This window comes from Apteryx rowi, unplaced genomic scaffold (assembly GCF_003343035.1).
Source record: "Apteryx rowi isolate R43461 unplaced genomic scaffold, aptRow1 scaffold_9, whole genome shotgun sequence".
Taxonomy (NCBI): domain Eukaryota; kingdom Metazoa; phylum Chordata; class Aves; order Apterygiformes; family Apterygidae; genus Apteryx; species Apteryx rowi.
The window spans coordinates 1,302,153-1,327,421 of NW_020451204.1; the positions used below are offsets into that span (position 1 = coordinate 1,302,153).

The following is a 25,269-nucleotide window of genomic DNA, read 5'->3' on the forward strand; positions in this document are numbered from 1 at the left end:
AGCCTAAGCTAGCCATCTAGGCTCTCTCTGTAGCTGAAGGACGGGAACAAGTAACTCCACAGAAACAGTCATCCCACTGCCGGCGATAAGACAAGTTGTCCTTCAGAGAGAGCAGTATGATGTTGCTTTGTCTTCTATGCTGGTTTTATTTATCTGTACTATTAAATCAGAAGGATCTTGAAACCCAACAGCTTATAATAAACAATGCCAGGCGTATTGCCAGCAGATATCTGCATAAACAGCAGGGGAAAAAAGGAAGACAACAGACTGCGTCTAAGTGACGAAGAGCGAGATGATATCCATTTATTCCTCAGGCAACGCTGGCCACTTGCCCTCCTTGGCATTTATTCACCTGAGGTATTTATAGACAGCAATCACATCAGACTTCGTTTTGCTTCCTAATTAAATTCAGGAGAGGAAATTAAGGTTTGTCACTTGTGAGCCAGACCGCTACAGAGGGGGCTCTCCTTTCGTAATTCCTCTAGGGGAAGGGGACTTCAGCTGGAATACAGCCACGTCGTGCYGGAGATGACTTGGGTCATCCAGACAGGCTGGATCGTCCCAAGACCGGCCAGGCACACGCACCTCAGTCGCTCCAGGAAAACCTGGGGATAGAAATGCTTGGGAAAGCCTTTTCTTCTTCCCAAATGCACAAAAAAACAACCAAAATTTGTGGAAGGGTTACCATCATTACGTATTAGATGATGCCCACAGAAGGCAGATCATATAATAAAAAGCACTTTATTAGCACTAACCTGCAATGCAAAGACTGGCAAGTATAGACAAAATAAACGTGAAAGGGCTAGATATGAGGACAGCCAGCTCCGAAACGAAACGGGAGGTGTTTGCAACACGTTGTTACACAAACGAGGAAGGCAACGCTCTCGCAGGAAGCACTCCCATCCAGCTGAAACAATCTCTCCCAACACGACACAGTAAAACACAATTTATAAATGTTAATAAAATTTTTAAAAGGTCAGGTCAGTATTTCCTGTAACATATGTCGGGAGGGAACCTAATCCATCTCAGCATGAGGTCCCGGCAGGACAGCACTGACATTAAAGAGAGGAGGATCTGCAACTCTTCTAATGGCGAATTAGTTAACTCAAATAGGGTTTGTTTCCCCTCTCTTTTATTCTGGTCTCGCTGGTGGGGCAGCAAAGGAATAGAAAGCTTAGTGACGGACCACCAGTACGGTTGTGGCACCACGCTGTACCTGTATGGTCAGAGAGGTAAAGAAAGCTCTTAAAAAGAAGTGTAAGCAACCACCTAAAGTGTTGTGAAATGGCAGTGATTTATGCACGATGCACAAGGGCAGAGAAGCCAGTGGAGGAAAGGACTTGTTATCCAAGCGTGTTTAAAGTTAGGGATCAAACTGCCCTRTTCTTTGAAGCCCAGCTTTACAAAGGGACAAGCAGGAGGATTTCAGGATCTGTTGCCACACATCACCGAGTGAAAGGCTGTGATTGTTCCCTTCAGCCTGCTACGGAGCCGATTCATCCTAAATGAGGGAGTTATTTTTGTTGATCATTCAGCAATTGTTGCAGGGCCAAGATGACACGTACTGTCAACAGAGGGTGTCCAAAATTGGTTAAACCCGCCGATCAGAGCTTGTAAAGCGGAAAATATATGGTGCAGATCTCACTGACACCTCAAAGGCTCGAGACACTCAGTTCTTTGGGGGAGAGGGAGAGACATAGGGTGATGCCATCATTTTAGCCCATTTTGACAATAGGTTAATCCTTTCAAAGCATATGTCCTACCAGCCTGTTAATAGCTGCACATAATTTGATCTCAAGCCTAAAATCCTTCTCCCCCTGCCCCCTATTATCTCCTCTTGAAAGATTTCCAAGGGGCGATTCAAATGGAGGGGAAAGAGTGATACAAAGATGCGGTTCATCCAGATGCTGATTAATGCAAGAGTTGCTGGTGCCTCAGGTCTACAGGGCTCGACAGCACCCTCTTCCCCAAAGCAGGCTTGTTTTTCTGAATTCTTGTGAAATGCAGCCAACGGAAATGAAAATTGTCCACCCCACCTTAATATGCCACTTAAAACGTGTTTATTCAGGCATAAAAAATAACTAGAAATTGGAACCATTTAGCATTTTTGGATGCTTTAATACTTCGATTAGAGAAGTCTGAGAGACAGCTGAAAAACATGAATGCTTTCAGTTGCACTGCTTAAAAAAAAAAAAAAAAGAGAGATAAAAAGCTTAATGGAGATTTTTACCTCTTCCTCTTCTATGTGTTTCAGTTCCCTCTCCTCCACAGACAAACACATTTATGTATAATCAAATGCTTTATGAAAAAATTAGTTGGTGGTCTTGAAAACGGACCATAAGTTCCATTACACTTAGATATACAACACATGCAATGATAAAAAAAAGTAATAAATAAATAAATAAAAAGCTTCTATTTTCAAGGGTATTGAAAGTTGAAAGTGCTATGATGTAATAAAACTAAAGATGAATGTCCATTTCCTTTCATGATGTCTACTGCACTAATCCTTTGAAGAGCTTATAAATATGTAATTCATTGCCTGAGAAGAGAGTCAGATCCGTATAAACACTGCAAACTCAACTGCAGACTCATGCTGCGTACTATGCTGTGTACAGACTATACCACATATAATCTCAGTGCACCATAAGAAAATGCACAAAATCTCCAGATGATCTAAATGTTATTAGATTCATTAAAGATTTTAGGTCTCCCACAAATTCTTAGACATTTCCAAAGCTCCTTTGCATACAATTAACATTTCAGTCTGTAATATCCAGCCCTTTGCAGACAGRCCCATCAAAATGCTTTATCTTTTGCCCTTGAACTACAAGCACCAACTTGGTGTTGAAGCAACAAAAGAAGCGCCGGAATGAGAAATGGGATTAGTAAATTTGAGGTAAAAGCTAAATAGCCRCTAATGTTTCAGAAGTGATGATTAGTCAACCCTGGGACTGACATTGTCTGAGGTTAACCAAAGTTTCCTTAAGGTTTATCAGATCAGTGGAGCCACGAGAATGGATCTTTGATTCTTTACCTAGGAGACATTATTTGCATGTCATCATATAATTATGAGACACATACATACTTCTTTGTCCTCTTCCGTGAAGACTGAAATTACGGAAATTCTAAGATGAATGACAAAATCTTTTTTTTTTWWAAAAAACCCACAAACCTGAAAGACTTCATATAGAGGGGAAAAATGGAAATCAGATAATTAGGTCATGTCCTTTCTGACATCAGTTTTAATAAGCAGAGAATCAGATGGTGCTCTCCGCTTTCTATGCGGTTCAGAAGGTGAAAAGAATATTCACACTGTACTTACCAGTATATGAAATTTAACTGTGGGAACAGATATTCCCACCTATTTGATAATCAATGCAAGAGCAATTTCTCACCATAGTTACACATAAACTAAAGGAAAATGTGCAAATTTCATTATTGATTGAGTTTTGAGTATGAAGGCAAGTTTATTAAGAACAAGTTGGCTAGAAAAATTAATTAAAGCCATGTTGCAAATTTACAGTCACCTGCTTCCTGAGGCTGAACAAGGTTGTTCTGAGAATATTTAAATGAAACTACCCTTTCCAGGAGCCTAAACTGTCCCTTTGGCCATCCTCGTAGGAAACACCACATGCCAACAAGTTTTTTTCTGCTGACCTGCCATAATACTTACAGGCAAGGCTTGACAGAATTGAAAATTGATGGGGGAYTGGAGAAGAAACCCCCAAAGCATCAATGATCAGGCTGTCAGCTAAAAAGAGAAATGGAACTTAGGCTCTGGGTCATACTTTGTAGGCTATAACGTTAAGAGCACCAGTAAAATCACAAGGGGAATAGCGAGAAGAGAACTGGCCCTTAGATCTACCTTTTCCATGTAATTGTGAAATTAGGCAAATCTAACCGCAGACCTGTTCCAGGGTCTCTCCCTCTTGTCTTCTCACCTTCAGACCTAACTTTCTGCAGTTGCTCCTGCTGAGCTGGTTTTCTGCTACAGTTCTGCAGCAACAACGAAATGGAGGAGGACCTGAGAGCTCTCCATCTGCTGGGCGATGCTCTCACTGCAACCATCCCTCTACTCTGCAGAGACCTCAAATGTTCTTTGAGGGCTGATAACACAGTCAAAAGGATCTGTTGCAATGCACACGTCACGGTATTGCTCTACAAGGACTTTGGGAAAAAGCTGGTTTGATTCTTGCACTAACAAAAGCTCAGCACCTTCTAGCAACCCATCAACAGCCTATGAATCAAGACTCTCAACCAAGCAGCAACAAGCTTCAGAAGAAGATGAAATTGTGTCCCGCTCCCTCCTCCAGCAACCAGTACACAGCTGAATTGCTGCCTCCCGTTAGCCCTCCATAACGAGTGGAAGAATTCAATGTACCTCTAATTCATCCTGCTGCAGATTCATAAAAATAGAGCAGACAGGCTATATCAGCACCTAGTTACCGCAGTGCCTGGTACTACAATAAAACAAATCTGTATAGTCCTTACATTTTGTTTCAAAGATTTCATAGCTCCCCTAGTGCAAGTGAGAAAACTCGGCGCAGAAATCACAAAAAAAGGAGAGCAACTTGTCAAAAGTGGTGACGGCCTTTTTGGCCAACACGGTGCATGCAGCAAATAGCTGAACAGAATAAAAATAGAWATATATAAGCATGCCTTAAAATGGAAGTAGAGGGCATTGTGAAAGGCAGCGGTTTTCCAGCTGAGGACAGYTGTCCAGCTCTGCCAGCACCCCAGGGAAGCTGTGGTAGTGCGAAGGCCTGAGGTTACCACCTGAGCTGGGGGCACTCGAGCATGAGCTAACCCTACCTCCTGCTCCAGCAGGCTCCCTTAAAGCACGCAGGCTTCATCTATTTCCAAAAAACAAGCATTTTCTATTCAAACCAAAGTGACATCAAGGTCATGCCCTCCTTGCAAGAGTTCAAGCAAGTTGCTTCTGGGCCAAGAGCTGTCGCAAGATGCTACATGGCAGAGGCAGCCCATGAGCTTGAATCTTCACGTCTTTCTCTACCCCTTGGCCTCTTCTGTCTCCCTCCTAGATAAATCTCTACGGAGCTCAACAAAGRAAAAAGACAGCCRCGTTACACTTCRTAATGATGAACATTAATGGCCTGTGACAAAACTGGTCTCTCTGGGGTGGCTTGTCACACAAGGTGGGAATTTCCCCCCAAGTTGTARTGACATGGCTATCAAAAATGTCAAAAGATGGACGGTAAATCAAGCACCTCCAGGCCAAGACCAAGGTGATTTTCATGTTCTTGTTTTGCCTTTTTTTTCTGTCCCTCGATGACTCTGGTCTCTACAGGGTGATACTACCCCTACAATTATAAAACCAAAGGCTACAATATCATATACTCTTACTTACGTGGCCCCAACCACTGGGCTACTCACAAAACTGGCTGGTTCCTTATTCTGTGGACACTTGCAACTGTATCATGCGTCTCCATTTCTTTTGCTTGAGGGGATACTTATTGGTTTTGTGCCTTTCAAAAAATGGCATTGTACTACTTGTTTAATTATTTTTAGAGTACGTTATATGTCAGCTGCTAAAAAAAAAAAGGCAAAAAAMCCCCCAAGACACAGGAAAAGSAAGAATTCAAATATGCTTTAAATGTTGTGAACAGCAAAAATAAGCACAATAAGAGCCAGCAGAAATTGGCAAAGATTGTACTTTTACATAACATAATTAGGTATTTAATTAGGATACCAAACTATTACTAATATATATTCTTTAAAACTTGGGGACTCAGAGTATATAAACTAAGCAGAAACCTTTCTATTTCTGTAGGACTATTTGCAAAAAAAATTGTGTATAAAAATAACTCMATATGAACCACAGTTTCAACACCCTCAAGTAGTAGCAGCACTTCGTATCTGTGAATCTTGAAACAACAGCTTAAATAAGGCTCCAAACATCCATCTCGGAGAAAGGAACAGAATATATATTTTATAGAGATATAAAAAAGACTCTCTCTCAAGCTTTTGCTTCACTGGAAAGGTTCTGTATGTTAGAGGAGCAAATGTACCAGCAGGTACAGACAGAATTAGTTTTACAGTGGAGCTTCAACATGTTCCTTGAATGGAAGAAGCCACGATGGAAAAAGGAAATGTGTGTCATTTGCCACCACTCCGGTGGGGTTTTACTATAACGGCTATGTCAGAGGGAGAAGGAAAATCCACCCGCCGAAATACCTGTGCAGGAGCAGCCTGTAAGGACAGGCCAAATCTTCACGTTGCAGGAGACAACRTGGGATGAAAGATAACTAGAAAGCAACAAATGGGTTAAATCCCAGCCGTTTATGTACACCATCTGATTGTCCTACTTACTTAAAGAAGAAAAAAATATCATTCCAAAGGGGCAACTGCAGTGTGAAGGTCTATGAAGTGACAGGCACTAATGACTTTTGACAATTTGACTTTTTTGCCCATGCTTAGCTGCTGGGACTTGCCACCAGACGCAGGGAAGYCTTTGAAGACGCCCATTAGCGACACTGACATCCTCCTCTCCCCGAGCCAGGTTCTTCRTGCCTGATGCCAATCCCATCTGGAGAGGGATTTACGCCTATTAGGTTCTGTAAAAATCTACTGTCAGCCCTGGTTATCCCAGTTTGATTTTGTATRAAAAGGAGAGGAAAACAACATATTTAAAATTGCCTTTCAAATTCAGTAGGCCAACCCAACAACACGAGACGTGTCTTTGACAAGATCTACATGCACTTCGGGAATTTAAAAGAATCATAAAAAAGATTTTATTTTATCTTCTTTTCATATGAAGAAAAATGTTATTATCATCACACTATTGGTCTTTTTATCTCCTTTTTGGMAACACGTGTTAAATTAGAGGAACGATCATTTCTTAAATGCCCTGGGCTAGTGGAAAATCTGGGTCATAATTTCACAGGTTTGCAATGACATGAACCCCGTCATGAGACTACACACGAACACACACTTCCCTGTGGAAGAAAGAGGCTCACCGTTTTAATTAACTTAAACCTCTTAATCAAGAGGCACACTAAAATTATAGAATATACACATGCTCTTTGAATTCATCTTCCATTTGATGCTTCGTTACCCAAATAGATTTCATATCTGAATGGGTGCGGAGTTTGACTAACCTAGAGGGATACTTCTATTTTATATTAGGATTTGCAACACCRAGAATGGAAAGAATTTGAAAAGGTGACAGTTCACTCGTGTTAATCCTTACGAATCTGCAGTATGGCTAGGAATTATAAAACAGCTTCTGCAGCGGTTATGGGACCGTAGCACAYGGTTTCATCAAAATTCAATTTTGCTGATTACATATCTTCAGGAATTTGGGTGTTCTACACCAAACTTACAAAAGGAGGTGAAGGTCATGAGGAMCCATACGTCTTTCCGTTAGACTTCAGATTTCTTTCGCTCTCCTTTTCTTTGCCAGACTAGGCACAAAATCAAAGCAACTCAGCATATGAATTTTGTAGCTCGACCTCACGTGGTTAGCTTGCATCTATTGATCCATTTGTGCACATGGGTATGGTCAAGGCCAACTGGGACCTCTGCCTTTGAAAAGCTTCACCCCAGCTACCAACTGTAGTATGGCCATTTCTCATGCCGAATTAGGGACAGCACTACCCAAGAGAGCTTTTCTCTCCTGGCCAATATGGTAGCAYGGCCCAAACGAACAGCCATCCCGTTGGGTTTAAACACAAAGAGGCTTTCTGGATGGCGCTTTACGCACGACGCACAACACTTTTCAGACCGGGGGCGTGCGTGCAAGCAAAACTTCGAAATAGCTTTTATTTATCAGCCTTTCAGGCATTCTGCTTACTCTGCCAAGATTTTGGGAAGGTTTAAGGGCACAGGAAAAATTTATGAAGGGGTGGGGGGAAGAAACCCTTCATTTTGTTTAACTAACTGACTTGATTGATGTTTTTAAATGATATTGTACTCTCAATAGCTATTGCCTTCTATTCAAAGAACTTAGCTACATTACTTCAAAGATCATGTTTTTACCGTTGTAAAACGCTTGACGGTAGGTAATTACAACACATTATCAGAATAACTCAAATACTGCATATACTACATTACAAATGACAACCAGCAATTAAATCCATTACTGCCTTTCATCAAACTAACCAGAGAAAAACACTTAACTATTGGCCTGGGCGTATCTCAAACCGATAATAAGTACCCATTTTATTTCCTCCAACAATAGTCCTCAGTCCTTGACAACTTCTATTTATTTTTGAATATGGAAGAGGTGCCAAACATTTTCTTTGGGAGGCTCTCGAGGGATGCGTGGGACAGATCTCTTCCCGTCGCATCCCCAAAACCGAGTGTTTCACAYGGCTGAAATGGGAGCCACAACTCTTCACGCGGCAACACGTGCGCTGAGTTATGTGCTCAAGGCTTCTGGTTATGGGACAGAGAAGGGACCGGCTGGGACCGCGGGAAAAGCTGAGCCTTTGAGGTTGGGTGAGTGTACGGGCGATAGGTTTGGCATGTCTCACATGGAAGAAAGATTGACCTGGATGAAGGAGCAACAGAAAATAACCTCAAATACTCAAAGCATCTTGAAGAATTGGGAAGAATGCTGTCTGGGAAGGAGAYGAAGCAATAATTTAAGATAGAGGCAGAAGAGCATTGCATAAATAGGACGTGTGTGAGCGAGAGAGAGAAATACCCACATGAAGAAACTATAGCAACTAACAATCTAGTTACTCTTTGCAATTAATTAATTCTTATCAAGGCATTACTTTATAACAACAATTTGCTTTTGATTCAGRTTAATGATTTATGCCCAGGCTGATCCCCAGAGTGAATCGCTTTYGTTAAAATCAATTATGCGGTCTGCACCAAGAGGGTTGATTTTTGCAACGAGGAACGAATTGCAGAGAAAAACCGCAMGTTCCCGTACAACAAAATGAAAAACAATCCCAGACTGAAGGCTTGTCTCCACCTTTCATGAGGATGAAGCAAAACAGGATGGTTTTATTTCCTCCCTCTAGTATTACAAAAGTGCAGAGAATGGAAACTTTCCTACTCCGCGTAGCAGTTATGATTTTCTGTGCTGTGATTTATCTACTGCCTGGACATCGACCAGGCCACGGCTCTCCCCGATCGCTGTCACTCATCTTCATCAGAAAGCAGAAGGATGACTTTTTTTCCTCAGAGCTCTGGAGACCTATTAGAAGAGAACCAAATCTGACACTTGGCTGAATCTTGCTCCCTTCTTGTCGTACTCAGCGTTATTTCTAGAAGGTCTCAATTTTTCCTTTCCGTTCAGAACGGTTATGGAGGTGCTACAAGAGCGGGTATCCCAAAACCAAGTAACAGGCAATTTCTGAGGGATCTACGCGCGTTTTAGCAATGTCATTAAACCTTACTGAGTGTACGCATTTTGATTTTTTATTTTTTCTATATACTTTGAAAACMCTCTCTTACTGCAGAGATAATGGGATTACTGAAAAAAGTCACCAAAAATGATTACAGCCACCGAGAGCCTCAGCCCGTATCTGATCATCGTTGCATTTTACAGTGTACGCAGCACCGCTAGCCCTTGCTTTCTCTTTTTACTCTGTGAGAAGCCCTCGGAGGCAGCCAGTATAAAACCTTAATAAAAAGATGTGCTTTCCTGTTCCCAGGCATTACCACATCATTCAGGGGCCCTGGTACCACCATTCCATTAGTTTTAAACGTTATTACAGGGATTGGTTCTTAAGTCACTATGAAGATTGAAAAAGCAAAGCTTTTACCTTCCTCTGTTTTGTTACATTTGTTTCAGTGTTTCCACAGGAAAAAAACAAAACCACAAAAAAGCCAGAAACCCGCCAATCTGAAGCTGCAAAAAGAACCAAGGCAATGACCTTAAGTGGTCCTATTTGGCTCCCAAAACCTCGAGTTGCCACTGTCAGGAGCGAGAATTGAATTTAAAGGTCTACTTCTTCCACAAATTAAATTCCAGCAATATTTCACTGTCCGGATTTTCTCTGGGAACGGAACTGTTTACCGGTGTCCATATACTGTACTCAAACGAACATCCACAGCACTTAGGCAAGCTGTGATTCACCGGGGTCTGCTTTGCTGGAAACACAACTTTGGACTCCCCAAATCACGCCCTGCCCCTGAAGGTGGAAGCACTTCACCGGCGATAAAAACCCCTACCACAAACCAGCAACCTAGACAGCAYGGCTAGCTGATGGGGTTCTTCATCTACAGATGACAAAGTCCTCAACTGATACGTAGAGTAGGTGGTATCACCAATTTGGAGATAAGGAAGAGGAGGCAAAGCTGATGAAATGGCTTTCTGGAGCCCTGCTGGCTCCAGAAGGCACCAGGCTGAGCCAGCCCTGTGCTAAGATGCTCCCCAGCATCTTCTCCAGATCTCAGCCACAGGCTCAACAATTAATAACCTGGAAGGATTTCAAGGAATTCAAGAGAAGGAAAAAAAAAAAGGAGGAAAAAACCCCCATAACCATAACTCCAAAGTGGGGCTCAGTGACGTCTGCTGCTCAGCAGAACAAGTTTTAGGGCTGCTCAAGGGTGTGAAAATGTACYGCAACAGCCTTGCTTGGGCACGTTGCTACTTGGGCCAAAACCCAGGTCCCAGCATCCCTCTAACAAGGGGGGAAATAATGCCGACAGGCTGGTTTAGGGGTGAGGAAACATCTCCAACTAACATGCACTGAACTTTTTTTTTTTTTAATAGAGGAAAATGCATGAAAACACTTAAATTGCACACAAATAAAGTTAGAACATTTAAGGAATTCAGAGGAAGACCCAGAGACAGAGGGACGAAAATCATGCACTCACAAAATCATGGAATTGTCCAGAATTATATTTTTTAACTCAGTAATAACAAGCAAGAAGGTGAGGATAAAAACATGGGAAATAAATGCCAAACAAATGACTATTACTATAAATTGCAAATAAAAATGTTAACTACTGAGGTATAGTCAGAATTAAGTCATTGGTATATAACTTTTAGTTCAGTGAACTTCTCTTTCTTTCCTACTCAGTCCTTCCCGACATGCTGCCTCCTAGTTTAAGCTCTGTTTTAAATGTCAAAACTGAAGGATATGGGGGAAAGAGAGCTTGTTTTAAGCTTGTTTGCTTAAAAAACAGATAAAGGGGTGGGGAAGAGGAACTGCCTTTCCCTGCCGCTTTTTTCAGTTTAAAACTCGACAGTATTTGATTTTGCTGGGGTCACACCTCAAATCACTAGCTCAAACAACTTCTTACTAAAAGATAATACTACTACTAATAAATAATAATGATGAAATTATTATAATAATAAAAATTAAAATAAATAAAAATGCAAAATGACAATAATTAAAAAATGAGCTGAACGAGACTAAGTTACCACATTACCATTTGAAGCAGGTGTATTTTGCTGTATTTTGCACAGTGCTGCGTGAGCTGTTCAGAGGTCACAGGTACGATCAGAGCTCGACAGTGACATTTCTCTGTCCCTGGTGACAACACTTATCCGGTATTCCCAAAACCATTCCTGCGGTGCCACAGTGCTCCAGGACCCCAGGCAAAAGGAGCTACACAAGTGGTATTACACAATATGCAATTACTGCTAATCGAGCTGATGTTCTCGAAGCCTGGGACCCAAAGTAACCAAAAAAAAGAGACCAAAATTCGCCTTTGTGCTCTATTTGGGAGGACAGCTGTAAAATGCCAGACTTTCCCCAGATCGCAAAATTTTTAATTGCACATAAGGAGGTTTTAAATAGCTTTGCAAAAACCAAACACGAACAATCTAGCTAAAACACAAAGTAGAGAGCTCTGATGTGAGCGACCAACGCTAAGAGAACTCCAGTGCTCTACCAAAGGGAACCGTCTCAAGACCTTCACACTACAAGCAGCATTTAATGCTCACTAGATTCCCTCCTTGGAGTTCCCCTGTTATATTCAGAGTCTTAATAAAGCCCTCGCTAACATATTTTCTGAACAGTTTCCATAAATACATGAAGAACCCAGAATTTGTCAGGTTCTTCCCCTTTTCCTCCGCAAAGAAAACAACGGAGGAGCCTCTTCTATTTCTGCCAGCTACACCTTGCCAGGTTTTTTTGTAGCTTGGCAGATTTTTCTTTTTTTGCTGCATCAGAGTAGTACTTACTGTATTTTAAATGAAAACTGGTGACATTCAAGCAAGTTTTAGCTCCTGTGGGAATTCATCCCCCAATGCCATGACTCCTGCGCGGGAGAATCTCACCTCGTGCTTGGACAGTTTCATAGTGTCCCATCGGCAGAAGCATTAAAAGCAGATCTCAGTGCGTAACTCAGGCTCCTAAAAATATTGCAAGATTTAACCACTCTGTACTTAAATTAAACAAAAGGTTCCACTCTCCTCTTCCAGCTTCGCTAAACACTTTTTCCCCTGTCAAGTTTGCAAGTGGTAGAGCAGTGAAAAAAAGGAAAGAATAAAGAAAATCTGTAAACCTGTGCGTATGCAACACAATCATGTCAATCATGTTTAACTGCTAATTTCATGAATATAACACCTACGAATTTCTGTGGAATAGTCCATACAACAGATTTACACATAATTGCATAGGGGAAAAAAAAAGATGATTCTTGGTTCCTGCTTCTCCTCTACCAGCTCTTTCCCTTCGGTCTCAGCTGCAATCTGCTAAAATGACCTTCCAGTAACGAAGGAAGGTTACTCATCATTTCTAATCAAATTCTTGCACCTATCCTGCTAACAAGGCACCATTGGGCGATTTATAATTTASAGCCAATTTGAGCTCACGCAAAGGAAGACTCGGGTTTCCTTCGAAATACGCTGCGCGTTTCACAAGCCCTGGCTCACCTCRCAGGTCCCCGGTAGGATAATCTGACCCGACTCATTTGTCCGTCTGGGTAAAGCACTCGCAGCGGATCGGTCGGTCACTGCCACYGCCTGCACGGCTGTGATGGAGAGCTGGGTGCATTAAAGGAAAAAAATAAATCCATTTCCTAGATTTGTTTTTAATTTTGCCAAACAAATTTGCAGACAACACACGATACTTACAGAAGATATTTTAAGTGAGCACACCCTTGCAAAATTCTACAATTAGCTAGATGCTAGCTAATATATGGAGTTTTACCTGGAAAGAGAGTTCAAGTTAAAAAAGCCAAGGAATTTTGGATATATTAAATTCTCTTAAGGAAAAGCACACACTTATATTTTTAAAAATGCACCTTTTTAGGCCTGGAAAACATGCTAGTAGAGCTGTCTTTAGAGGCTTCGGCTAGCTGGCTAATGGTTAAGAAAGCACTCTTAGTAAGACCGCTTGGTCCAGCAAAATACCCAAGGCTACTACCAGGCCTGGTATCGAACAAAACCCACTAACTGAATTTCCTCATATTTATCCTTTTCCTTCTCAGGACTGCTCCAAAGATTTGCTGGCATCTGTAAAACCTGCAGAAGGGCAGCTTCAACATCTTAATCATCACCACCACCAGCAGCTACAAAAAATCGTAATACTCATAAAAGCAATTCCATGTTTCTAGCAGRTGCTTGGAACAGACAGGTTTACAGCTCTGAACATGGGACTTTTAACCTCAGCTATTAACAAGAACTCATACTGAAAGCTATGAATTTTGTTAATAGGAGCTAGAACAAAAGCAGCAGGAGTTTCAGAGAGCTAGACTAGCATCGCATCCAAGGAAAACCTACAGGAAGAAGAGAAGCAGAACATGAAAGCTATGTATCAGAAAAACTAAATCAGTTCTACCTAAGTACCTATTAGGACTTTTAAGTCTCTAAAATCAATGCAGGAAAATAAAACCCATTGCTGGAAAAAAATTGCTATACGGTCTCTACTACAACTTAACATAGGTCAACTGCAGAAGGACATCGAGCCACTGTATCTCCTCTGTTAAAGGTAGGTGGCAGATCCCATGGCATATGATATCTCAGATATTTGGTTCAGTTTGCCAATGCTTCTCAGATTTTTTTGACCCTCATGTAGCACGGGAAATATGGTGCTGTCATCGCTATTGCCAGATCTCATATGAGCTTAGTAATACAAGACCTTGTCATGCCTCGTCTTGGCCCAAGCTAATTTGAACAAAGTTGTCTAAAATGTGTATAAAAATGACAAGCAGACTCAAGAAAAAGGAAGGTCTACCATCAACATCCAACTCAGTCCCTGTTAAAACTGTGTGTAACACTTGAAATGCTTCATTTTCTACTGCAGTAGCACGTCTCTTAGCTCCCAGGTTGGCTGTTCTGCTTAGGTCTCCTACAGAGAGACAGGCTGCAAGAAAGCATATTGCCGAAAACACTCAACAAGCTAGAGAAGTCAAAAACAGCCCTCTTCCAGTCCAACATCAGCTTCTCCAGTAGGAGGAAACCCCGTGATTATTCACACCACAGTACGAAATCAGCCGGTTCTGAACATTTCTGAACCTGGATTCGCTGCCTCTTCTTGGGTGCGAGACAGCAGAGCAGATCTGCACCAGGATGGCTGGTGCCTCTCGAGACCGGCTGTCAGTACGTGACTCTCGGGTACAGCCATTCGAGCGCGGCCTCCTCGAAAGGCATAAGCGAGTCCCCGAAAACTCACACTAAGCTGTCATAAATCTCTAATTCCAATATAATAAAAATAGCAGTGTTCGGCAATATGTGGGACTTCAATCTTACTCCATGAGAACATGAGTTAAGTTCTAGAAGAGAACTTACACGATGCTCCCATTAAGAAAACAACTAAAATGCCRTTTTTTCTTTTGCTTGATGAACATCACACCGTCACGAAGTGATTATTATGGAATTGAATTAACACCGTTCCCAGCCATTCGGCATAAATCCCTGCAAATGTCAAAATTGATATGTTCCTTCAGCTTCTACTTCATCTGAAGGAAAGGTGGAGCTGGAGAGATGTGAAATCTGTGACAGGCTGTTGATTTCCCGCACGGATGAAGCATGTTTGAAAACTCGCAACTTGACTGATAGGCTGAAGAGCGTTCGCCGGCAGACGATATAAAATCAATGCGCCGCGCGTTTGGTGGGGTTTGGTGGAGAAGAGGTTTTGTTTGTGTGGGAGGAGGGTGCTTTATTTTCTGTCATAGCAAATGAACGGCCTTACCTTCAGGTTTTTATAAACTGTCATCTTTAATCAGGCACACGCGGGAAGACTGTCAGTTCTTATAAAGCCTTTTTAAAAAAAGGCACAAAACGCGAAGCTGCTCCCCATCGCCTCCCCGCGCGCGACAGCCTCCATCAGAACGAAGCTGTTCCTTCGCGGTGTCACAACAAGGGGCTTTTTTTGTTGTTTTTTTGGAAACGCGGCTTGATATTTCAGCTACCTGGACTTTATGAAAGCTCGTCAAAGGGAAAAAAGAGTTACGGATTCGCCCGCGAGAAACATTCATTCCCGCTGTTGACAGGTAGAAAGTACTAAATGGCACCAGCAAGGGACTCGTCAACCGAGCGTCTTCCAAACGCTCATTAAATCAGCGGCAGGAAAACGCAGTAGGTGGGTACCAAATTGCTCCCATAAGATTTGGTTGCGATGGAGGCCAACTGAAGCAAACGGCRAGGGGACAGAAAGTTGCAGCAAGCCCCCGTCGCGTGCAGGAACGAGTGTTAACCATCGCGGACTGAAGACGGGGACGTTGAGCATGGTGGGGACCTGTGGCAACGCAAGGAGAAGCAAATGCCCTTTGCCGCGACGAACTGCAGAGGCGCCTGCACGGGACCCGCTGGGAAACACTGCCCACCTTGCAGAAGCAAGATTTAGATCAGCTCCGTGATATTTTTTCCCTCTCTTTGAAGATACRACCTAGACTTCAGAAACTTAAGACTTAGACTATAACACTTAAGAAACAGTATTCCTGAAATATAGGTGGTTATATATTTAATGGGTCACTAACGTTAAAATTGGCAAATAACGTTTTCCTGCATACGTAATAGAGGCTCAGGATTAAACCTGATTTTATTTTTATTATTTTACTTAAACCCTTATCCTCTGAATATTTTTCAATCTGAAACATAAATTTTAAAGAGTCAGTATCATTTAAAAAGCTCCATCTCCTAGCTTGAGTCGGATTTATTAATTTCTCTAAAACCACACATTTTCAGTTTGATTTCAAAAAGCTAAGAACAACAACTCTCATCTTTTAGCATTATTTGGGCCATAAGATGGGTTGACTTCTTCCGCCTCTTCAATAATAATGTATTGCCCTTTGACAGATAAAATTCCACTATTTTTCTTAACACACCCGATATCATTTAACATACTCTAAACATACTACATATAAGTAACAAGCTAATTTGATCTGCACACTCCTTTTGCTTCCAAAATAATACTTTCTATATATTAAATTCTAATTTTACAGTACACAAYGACCTATTACAGCATAATTTAAAAACAAATCAGTTATTAGAGCTGCACAAATACTATACGAATCAAAGGGCTTATCAGAGAGGTGCAATTTCTTAATTACAGCCACAGGTTTGCATCAGTTACCGGCACGCATTTATGAACTCTTCTCCAAGAGGAGAGTTTGGCCTTGCGAAGACCAAAGGATTTAGATGCTCTATAGCAATCGAGCGCCCGGATTTCAATTTGGCCTGCAGTACCTTTTGCCTTGGCATAGCCGGAATTAAATAGAAGCTTGACGTGATTATTTGCAACGCATGGGAAGGTAAAACATCCCGGCTAATGCGCGTGTACCCGCGTGTGCATCTCGCGCGCCTCCCTCCCAGGACAGGTGGAAATTTCAGCTCCAGCAGCCTGGAAGAGATTGGGAAAGAGCACGCCGGGATCAACAGGCAGCGACAGAAAATTATTGTCCTCCGAGATTATTCCCTAAGGGGAGGACATTGCATTTATTTTATTTAATACGAGAGCAATCACTCTTTTATCCCCGCTAACGTAGGTGAAAGGAATAGGAAATTGCAAAAATGCTTATGGGTGTGTGTATACATATATATATATGCATATATATGTATATATATATTATATATATTTTATATATATATATATTTAAAAAAAGGTATTACTTTTGGATGGCGAGGACTAGTTCAAAAGAACGTAATTTAATTGTTAAATCAAATTGCCCAATCGTTAGCTGCTCTTTGCCGCTCCCTCCYGCAGCCCTTTTAATCGCGGCTCGATCTTAACGAAGCGCGGCCGGTATTYGCCAGCGGATCCCTTCGCGGCCGCTACCCGAACGGCGCTCGAGCGAGCCGGCCTCGGCGGCGCTTCCGCCCCGCGCAACGCCATCGGCCCCCTCCACCTCTCCCCGCCGAAGCCCTGCAGACTGCAGCCATCTGCTCTTCCGTCGCCTGCTAATAAACACGCTCCGGAAAAGCATATGCAAAGCCACGATTCCCCTGCGGAGCCAAGTGCCTTTTTCGAATGCCAGCTGAAACAAATAAACAAGAAATCCTCCCCCCTTTCCGCGCCGCTGCCAAACAAATGTTACGTCCGGGCACGCCGGCACGTTCCCGCGGCAAGYGGCCGCCGGCCGAGGACGAAGGAGGCGACCGGACTCTTTTGGTAACTTCTAGACTTTGACACCACCCGCGATACGTAATTAAGGGATATTTATTCCTCATCAATTTGTAAATGCAATTAGTTTTCGCAGGATCCTCTCCGGAAAATACCCACCCGCCTTCCAAAAAGCCRCTGTTCGCTTACTGCGTGCGTGGTGGTGGTCACTATTGCCAGATCTCATATGAGTTTAGTGACACAAGACCTTGTCATGAGTTGTTAATCCGGGGCTCGGAGCATCTCGACCGTCCCGGTGGGAATTAGGGACCGGCATCCCAAAGGTCGCAACGCGCCTCGGTTCCCAAACTCGCCTCGCTGCCCTGCATGGATCCTAGGAAAGGACAACTCGGAAAACCACGCAGACGTGTTTGTCCTGTGGTTTTCTACGGTTGTAAGCRCTGTGTTTGGAATGACGGTAGCGGGAAAAAAAAAAAGGTGTATTAATTGCAGCTTTAAATGCAATTTTACCCTGACAAATAACTAAGGAAAAATGGCACCTTCCTAATAAGCAGGTTTTTCCTTGAGTACATTCACAACCTTTCCTGCCAGTTTGGCTGAGAAAAATTTGCTTTCGTTACTTCTGGAGGTCTGTAGAGCTGATAGCGTTAAAGCACAAACCTCATTTTATTTGTTTTCGTGCACCGTTACCAAAATTGTTCTGGTTGGATCTACTCGGGAAAGCCCTAGAGCCAAGTCCTTCTCCAAATTAACTCTTATTGCTGGTGATACGGGGGCTAATGTACAAGCCCCTGAAAGCCTGCTGACCCCAGGGGTCTTCAAAGGGGTCTGGATCCATATTGGATCCCGAGATATAAATAATAAAGAACGTAAAATTAATCTTCCAGAGCCCAGGATATAGGGGGGAAAAAAAACCATTATAAGCAGTAAACATAACGCTCTGATTTTGCAACTCTCTGACGCGATAGCAGACGACACATTTGAGATCAGCGGTACAAAAAGAGATAAATTCACACCAATGAATATGGGCCAGTCTGCTTGCAACCCTCCACAGAGTATTACTGCACTGAATTATATATTAAAGCCACCGCTTAATGCGATGCTCAGGTTTTAAATGATCACAACAGTCTCGGGTTTTTCAATGATCCGGTTAGCTTAATGTTTTTAGAAGCATTCAGTTTTCCAATAAAATCAGCTCGCCCGTACAGTGCTAAAACTTCTCTGTCAACGTATTTATGTGAACTTGACCAAAAAAATAGGTGGAAAAAAAACCCCCTTCTAAATAAAATATTGATCACGTTGAATTCAAGAGAGATTAATTCTCAGCCTATATGTGCAACATCGACAAAAGATGACTGAGACGGGCCCAGCCAACAAATGGAAAATAAAGCAAGCGAAAACTTCACACCTCTGCAGCAGTTACCTCCCAGAGAGCTCGACACTTCAGGCAATAAGGGCTAGAAAAGGGGTCAAAGATCTAAGCAATGAGCAACACATGCATCAGACGACACACTAGAAATTATCGCAAATGCCAACATTTTGCAAAACCCACCGTATTCAGCATTTTCCCACCACGGCCAGCAACGTACGGCCAATTTGAGCAAGAGTCAGTAGATAAGGCCATTTGCTGGTAGGACACATYGCTGCTGTTGGCTCCTAGCATCAACACGATTCTCCGCAGGGACTTTTTTTTTCCCTTTTTTTCAACACCGAAAGAAATGCAGCCCTGTGGGCATCCCCCAAACCGCTCCCGCTCCGACTAGGGCAGCACTGATTTACAGCAGCGGCGAAAATGCTTTCAGATGCAGACCAAAGTTTAGGATTGTGGGTTGAAACTACGACAGCCGGGACTCTTGCAGAACATTATCTTGTCGATCATTACGGCAGGTAACATCGTGTTAATTTTTTTTTTTTATTACAGTTTTCACCTGTATCCAAACCCACCTCGCTCCAGAGTGAAAAAGGAAAAGCCGGGTCACAAAATATTTTCTTTCTCTTCAAGCCGGTATTGATGTAAGGAAGTACTGATGTAAGCAAGATGAGATGTTGCAGATAGTTGGGGTGAAAAATATATTGTACTCGGATATCTTAATCTTGACGCAATGATTTTTTTTTTACGACACAAATTATTTGCACTGCCTACCTTCCAAGTCGGGAATGAAACTCAAGCGCTTGTGAAAATTGCTATTTAAAACATAGCGCTCATGTTTGACTCCGATGGGAAAAGGGGAGGGAAAAAAAAAAGACAAAGCAGGAAAGGGAACAGGGGAGAGAAAAAAGTGTTTTCACCAATTCTTAAATCAGTATAAATCACCTCATCAATAAAAATAACAGCACCTCCATGGCCCCATCTGTTTACATCTGACTGTAAAGTCATTAAAGATGAACAGACGGACGTCCATGTCACAGTGATCAACTTGTATAGCATATTGCATCCTAACTGCTGTCTTCCTCTTCTCATAATAAAATGGCAGAAATCTATAAACTATGCTCTAGCAAGTTAATTTTTTTGCAATTTTATTTTCAAAGTAACTATTATCACTAATTCATTAAATGAGCAGCAAAGATTCCTTCCAAAAAAAAAAATGCAGCTTATGCGTTTGTTGTCAACATCGTTTTCATTTTAAGACAGATTGGGGGTAAAATAAAATGCGCTTACGAAATTATCCAATTTATTGCAGGCATCGCGCAATAAATGAAGGGCGTATGGTGTACGTAGCCCTGCTGCAAGGAAGGATCTGAAAGAACATAACAAGTCTTAATATGCCCCCACAACACATGCTCTCATGAAAATTACTCAAATCTCTGGTGTCACAACGTCAGAAAGTTAACTTTGGTTGCGCAAAGGAATTAATGCGCTTTTCCTCCGCATCTTTTAAACCTGAGAAGTCACAAATGGCCACAGTTCTCAGCTATCAAGATGACAGTCAAGGTATTCCTTCCCCTCAGGACCACATCCCCATTGCTTATTTTTATTATTATTTTATTATTGGTTATTTTTAGCACTGGCGAAACATGTCCCGTGGCGTGACTGATAATAGTAAGTAATACAAATAGAGCAAAGGAGGGAAATATTATCTGGAAGGTCATGTCTGACGATAAAGGAAAGTCCTGCAAGGAAAAGACAGAGGTGGAAGACAGACATCAACCAAGAAAAAACTTGCATTATTTAACTCTGGCCACACTAAGGAAATGAATTATTAGATTACAATAGGAAAAGAGCAAGATTACAGTATCTGAGGTGAGTGTCTTGGTGAGAGCAAAATTCAAGCAGTCCTTGACGACCTGTGAATTTCTACCATTTTAATAACCGGCACAGCACTTTTGATGAGGGACTTAATTTGCCATCCATAAACCAGACTTGTTTATCAGAGAATTAACTTACCTTGCCGTTCATAAAGCATCTTCCTGACTTTTTATTAAATATAATGGACAATAAGCGATAAACAACTTGTGACAGGTGGCACCTGAACTTCTCCCACCTTGGGTCAATAATAAATTGCATTGTTCAATGAAAAGGGGTCAGGCAGGCAAGCAATCCCACCTGGGGCAATAGCTCGTTTTGAAAAAGATGAGACGAGCATCTGCAGCAAGCTCAGCTAAYGGTTACTTTTTACGCAGGTGAAGAGCAATTTTACAGCAAGCCCAAAAATACACGCACACGCGCACACACCTGCCATGAGACGCTATCTCAGAAGCAGCAATGTGCCCACTAATAAAGTGGGTTACTTCCAATTATTTGCATTTATAGAAATACGGAGGAAGCCTTACCTGAGCAGCGGATGAAAGATGATCGTAATGTTTCTGGCTCCTGGTTTGCAGACGAACTTGGAACCACCACCTTCAATTAAATTATCATCTGGTCCTCCTTGAAAAGAATATAAAACAAGCTGTCTAATAAAACCTGAACATTCATTGATTTTTAGATAATAAGTGATAATTAAACATTTTGGTCTGTCTGTAAATGCTTCATTCCCGGTGAAAGATCAGTAATTAACCCGAAGATACAACCTTTCTCCTCTTGCCGCTCAGAGGAAGCTTTCCTAATGTAGTAGGAACAATATAGATAATATTTATATGCTACTTTAGGTTCCTCTTTCCATAGTTAGCAACAATATTGCAGAAAGACCAATTTAGCGGATTAAGTGAAGACCTCCTAAGGTACAGGACCCAGTTTGGGTTACAGAAGAGTTTTCTAGCTGCATCAAACAAATTTCTGAGTTGGTCCAAGGTTCAATTTACTACCTATGAGGTGTCAACATGACACCCACCACAGGGATGTGAGATGACCGGAGATCATTAAAAGATTTGAACTTCACAGTTCTTCAGAGCACCATCCCACCAACAGCTGAGGACATCCAGCATGACGTTAAACTGAGCTTAACAGACCTTGGAAGAGCACAAAACTGAGCCCACAGCTCTTCATTTTCACATGCACACGCTTAAATCATCCTTTCTCAAAAGCCCAAGAACGTCCATCACACAAGCTGAAGGACAAGGTCTTGTCAATGTGGATAATACCTATTTTTAAGTACACAATGGTTTGCAGCAGGGAAGGCTCCTGCATTTCTAATGGACAATGCTACTCTTCAGTTCCTTGGAATCTAGTTTCTTTTTAATTGCGAGTCGCATGTTGTTTTAACCTGTTTCTTTTTTGTTGTATTTAATATTTAACACCACTGGATCTCTTAAGAGTCCACTTCCCACACTGCTGCTGTACTTCCACAGCAGAAGTCGCAGCTGCCTGAGTTACAGTTCCACGCACACGTGGACTTTCTCAGCCGCAGGAAAAATAAGCTGGTCGAGTCGGGCGCACTCACGGGAAGTAAAACGCAAACATCGATAGCACATCGTASAGACCTCAGGCCCAGACTGCAGGACTTCCAGCGGCATGAAACACGCCTTCACACCACTATATCTGAACCAAAGTTACTGCAATATTTTCAGTTAGGGTACTGAGGCAGAAAAAAGGGGGGAAGGCAAATGCTCTACATCTCAATCTCCCAAATCCCTTGTATTTCCTAAAACCAACATGTTACCCTTGCAGAAGAAAGCGTCTTTGGGAGAATAGGCCAGTCTGCTCACTTAAGCAAGCAATAGCATCAAAAAAAAATCTGATTTTGAAATCAGCAGCAATTCAGCACATAACACCCCTGTATATTTGGTCATGCTCCCCAGGCACAAAGCACAGACCATCTTCCTGCTGCTACCACCTGACAATTAACCACATCAACTGTTTTTTGGGAAGTTAAAAATAAAAATATGAACTTGGACAAGATCTGTGTCTCAACTGTGAAGTCATTTTTGTTTTGCACGTGAACTCTCCACTAACGATTGAATAATAATAAACACAGGACCTAATCACATTATTACGATAGCTTTATAGGTAGGGAAGTGACAAAGAACTTGAAAGCAAAACACCACCAACAGATCATTGAACTTTTTGACCCTGACAACTGCCTACTTTGAAATAAGGAGAACRCCTTTGAATTGGAAAGAGTGAAAGGAGGATCAGAAGCAATGAGTAAGTGACTCCAACCTTCTTTCCAAAGTCAAGTTTATGGCCTTTGGCCATTACCTGTAGCAATCCATAAAAAAAGCTCTTGCATGACTTAATCTCGTTGCCTCTCCTGTTCGCAACCCCAGAGCAAAGTCCAAGGACCGGTCAGGACATTGACTCTTGCACACCTGAAGCTGTCCCTCCAGGTATTTCCACACAGACACATTAGCAAATGTATTTTGGATGCTGTTCTCACCTGTTACAAGATCACGATACACGCCTGGATTTGGAGGATGGTTAGAGAGGAACTACCCATACAAACTATGGATGCTTGCACCTACACTACCTGCCAAAGGTGCAATCAGGACACTGAGCTTTTTCATACTTTCTATACTAACAAAAGGATTCACTTAAGTACAAAGAAACAGCTGGGGACAGAGTTTATAAATCTTTACTGACTGTAATGAGAAAGAGGTCACCCTTAAAAAAAAATAACAGAAATTTGGGGATTGCAGTTCAAGTTTAAAATGTCACGGTGTGACAAAATTCAAATGGGGAAAAAAAAAAAAAGAGGCACAACTTCTAGGAAAAGAAAATTATTCATTTCCCCTATTAATGTCAGACCCTGCAATTTCCAGTGAGGTCTGTCACTGACTGACTTATTGAAGAATTCATCCAAGCATGAACCACTGAGGCATGAACTGGGAAATATAGGCTCAAATTAAGGAAGGGGTGTCATTCTCGTTATACCAAGTCACCCTGCACTAATCGATATTATTGACTGGGATGAACTCCAGAGCAAGGAATAAAACAATCATCTCTCTTACCTTCTCGATCACATTATGCAAGATTTGGGAAGAACGGAACACCAGCACTACGAGAAAAATATGCTTTTTGCATCTTCTCTGCTCTTAGCTTTCAATTAATAGTAATAAATGCTCTGCATGTAGGTAGAAGCTACAAGGAAAAGTAATTTTGTTTGCAGCAAAATATCTTACCTTGAAAAATACACTTATTTCCCAATGATACCCTGTACACAGCAACACCACCACAACACGGCAACAGTTGCTGCTAATACCAGCAACCTGCAATCTGTTGCCTTTACRTCTCTCAGTGCTGCTGTTGCGCACTTGCGGTTCCTCAGCTAAGCTGCTCTCGCCCGACATTAAAAACAGCTACGTTGCGCGCAGCCCGCGCACGGCCAAGCAACGCTGCCATCGACCTCAATGCCCAGTGCGGTAGTCTGCAACGATAACAACTGGAGAAAAGCTCAAACTGGAGCAAGAGAGAGCTTACGACAGCTCTGCCTGCATATTCACAYGGAAACCTCGAGTGAGGACTTTGCCTGACTATGTAAAGGTCTCAAATRTGCCTTTACATCGGCCAGCCTCATATGCGGACGATGCCCAAGATCAAGTTCTGTGCTGGAGACCCAACAGACATCTCCAAAAAACCCCACCATGATTAACATCCTTATTGATTCATACCAAGAGCATTTCTGGCAGGGAGACAAATGATCATTCATCCATTCTGCAAAGAAACCAATGACTCCCTTCCAGCCGCCTCCAGAGAAACAGAGGTAGGAGATAAAGGAAGGGGAGAAAACCACCCTCTCTTTTCTTTCCCCTCATCAAGCTGATCATCGAGAGGCAGTTTGCATAGTCTCTGGACCAAACAAGAGCTACGCACRCAAACACTGTACTGCCAAGCTGTCCCAAGCTCACTGGCAGTAGCATGCAATTTACCCATGAGGAGCCTCAAAAAGTGGGGAGAAAACTATCATCTGCTGCATGAGGGAACAGGAGCTGGAGAGCCTAATTCCCAGTGAGCCCTGAAGATTTTAACCTGTAGGTAAGTGCTCAACTTTACTGCCACGACAGCTAACTATAAGCACTGATTCCGTGACTAACCATCCATCCTCATCCATCTGATGTATGTCCATGCTGATGTACAATGTCACAACATACATAGTGCTCCAAGGACCACCTGGACCGAGTATACGGCATCGTTTCAGCATCGCCGTATGACAGAACTCTTTTGTTCAGCTTGCAATTTTTTATTTTTATTTTTTAGTTTAAGGCAAGAAATTGTAATAGGCACATTTCATACCACTAGAAAATAAAAAGACCTAAATGTTTCACAGCTCTCACAAAGGACTGTTGTTGTAGCAGTTCCTTCTCAAGAGCACCAGCTTGCTGATTTAATCTGACTAGTAATAAATTATGAGATCAAAAAAGAAGAAAAACTTGAGGCGAAGTGAAATTTGTCATAGCTAATGATATCCTCATGCTGTGCTAGCAGAGAAGCGTGCCCACCTGAATACCGTCGTGAGCA

The 25,269-nt window shown here is 42.2% G+C and overlaps 1 protein-coding gene across 13 annotated transcripts in view; it reads right to left on the minus strand.

The window, feature by feature from the left end:
* Positions 1–25,269, minus strand: part of EXOC4 (exocyst complex component 4) — a 391,280-nt gene that overhangs the window by 193,365 nt on the left and 172,646 nt on the right. For 12 of the 13 annotated variants that reach the window (XR_003257735.1, XM_026091145.1, XM_026091148.1 and 9 more), the window contains exon 10: positions 21,207–21,303. Coding sequence is in view for 12 of the 13 variants with exons in the window: in XM_026091145.1 (XP_025946930.1) it covers positions 21,207–21,303 (97 nt within the window). In the remaining variant the exon portion in view is untranslated. Of the gene's footprint in view, positions 1–9,138; positions 9,170–21,206; positions 21,304–25,269 lie in introns of those variants that run through there. The other variant, XM_026091156.1, reaches the window with a different exon arrangement.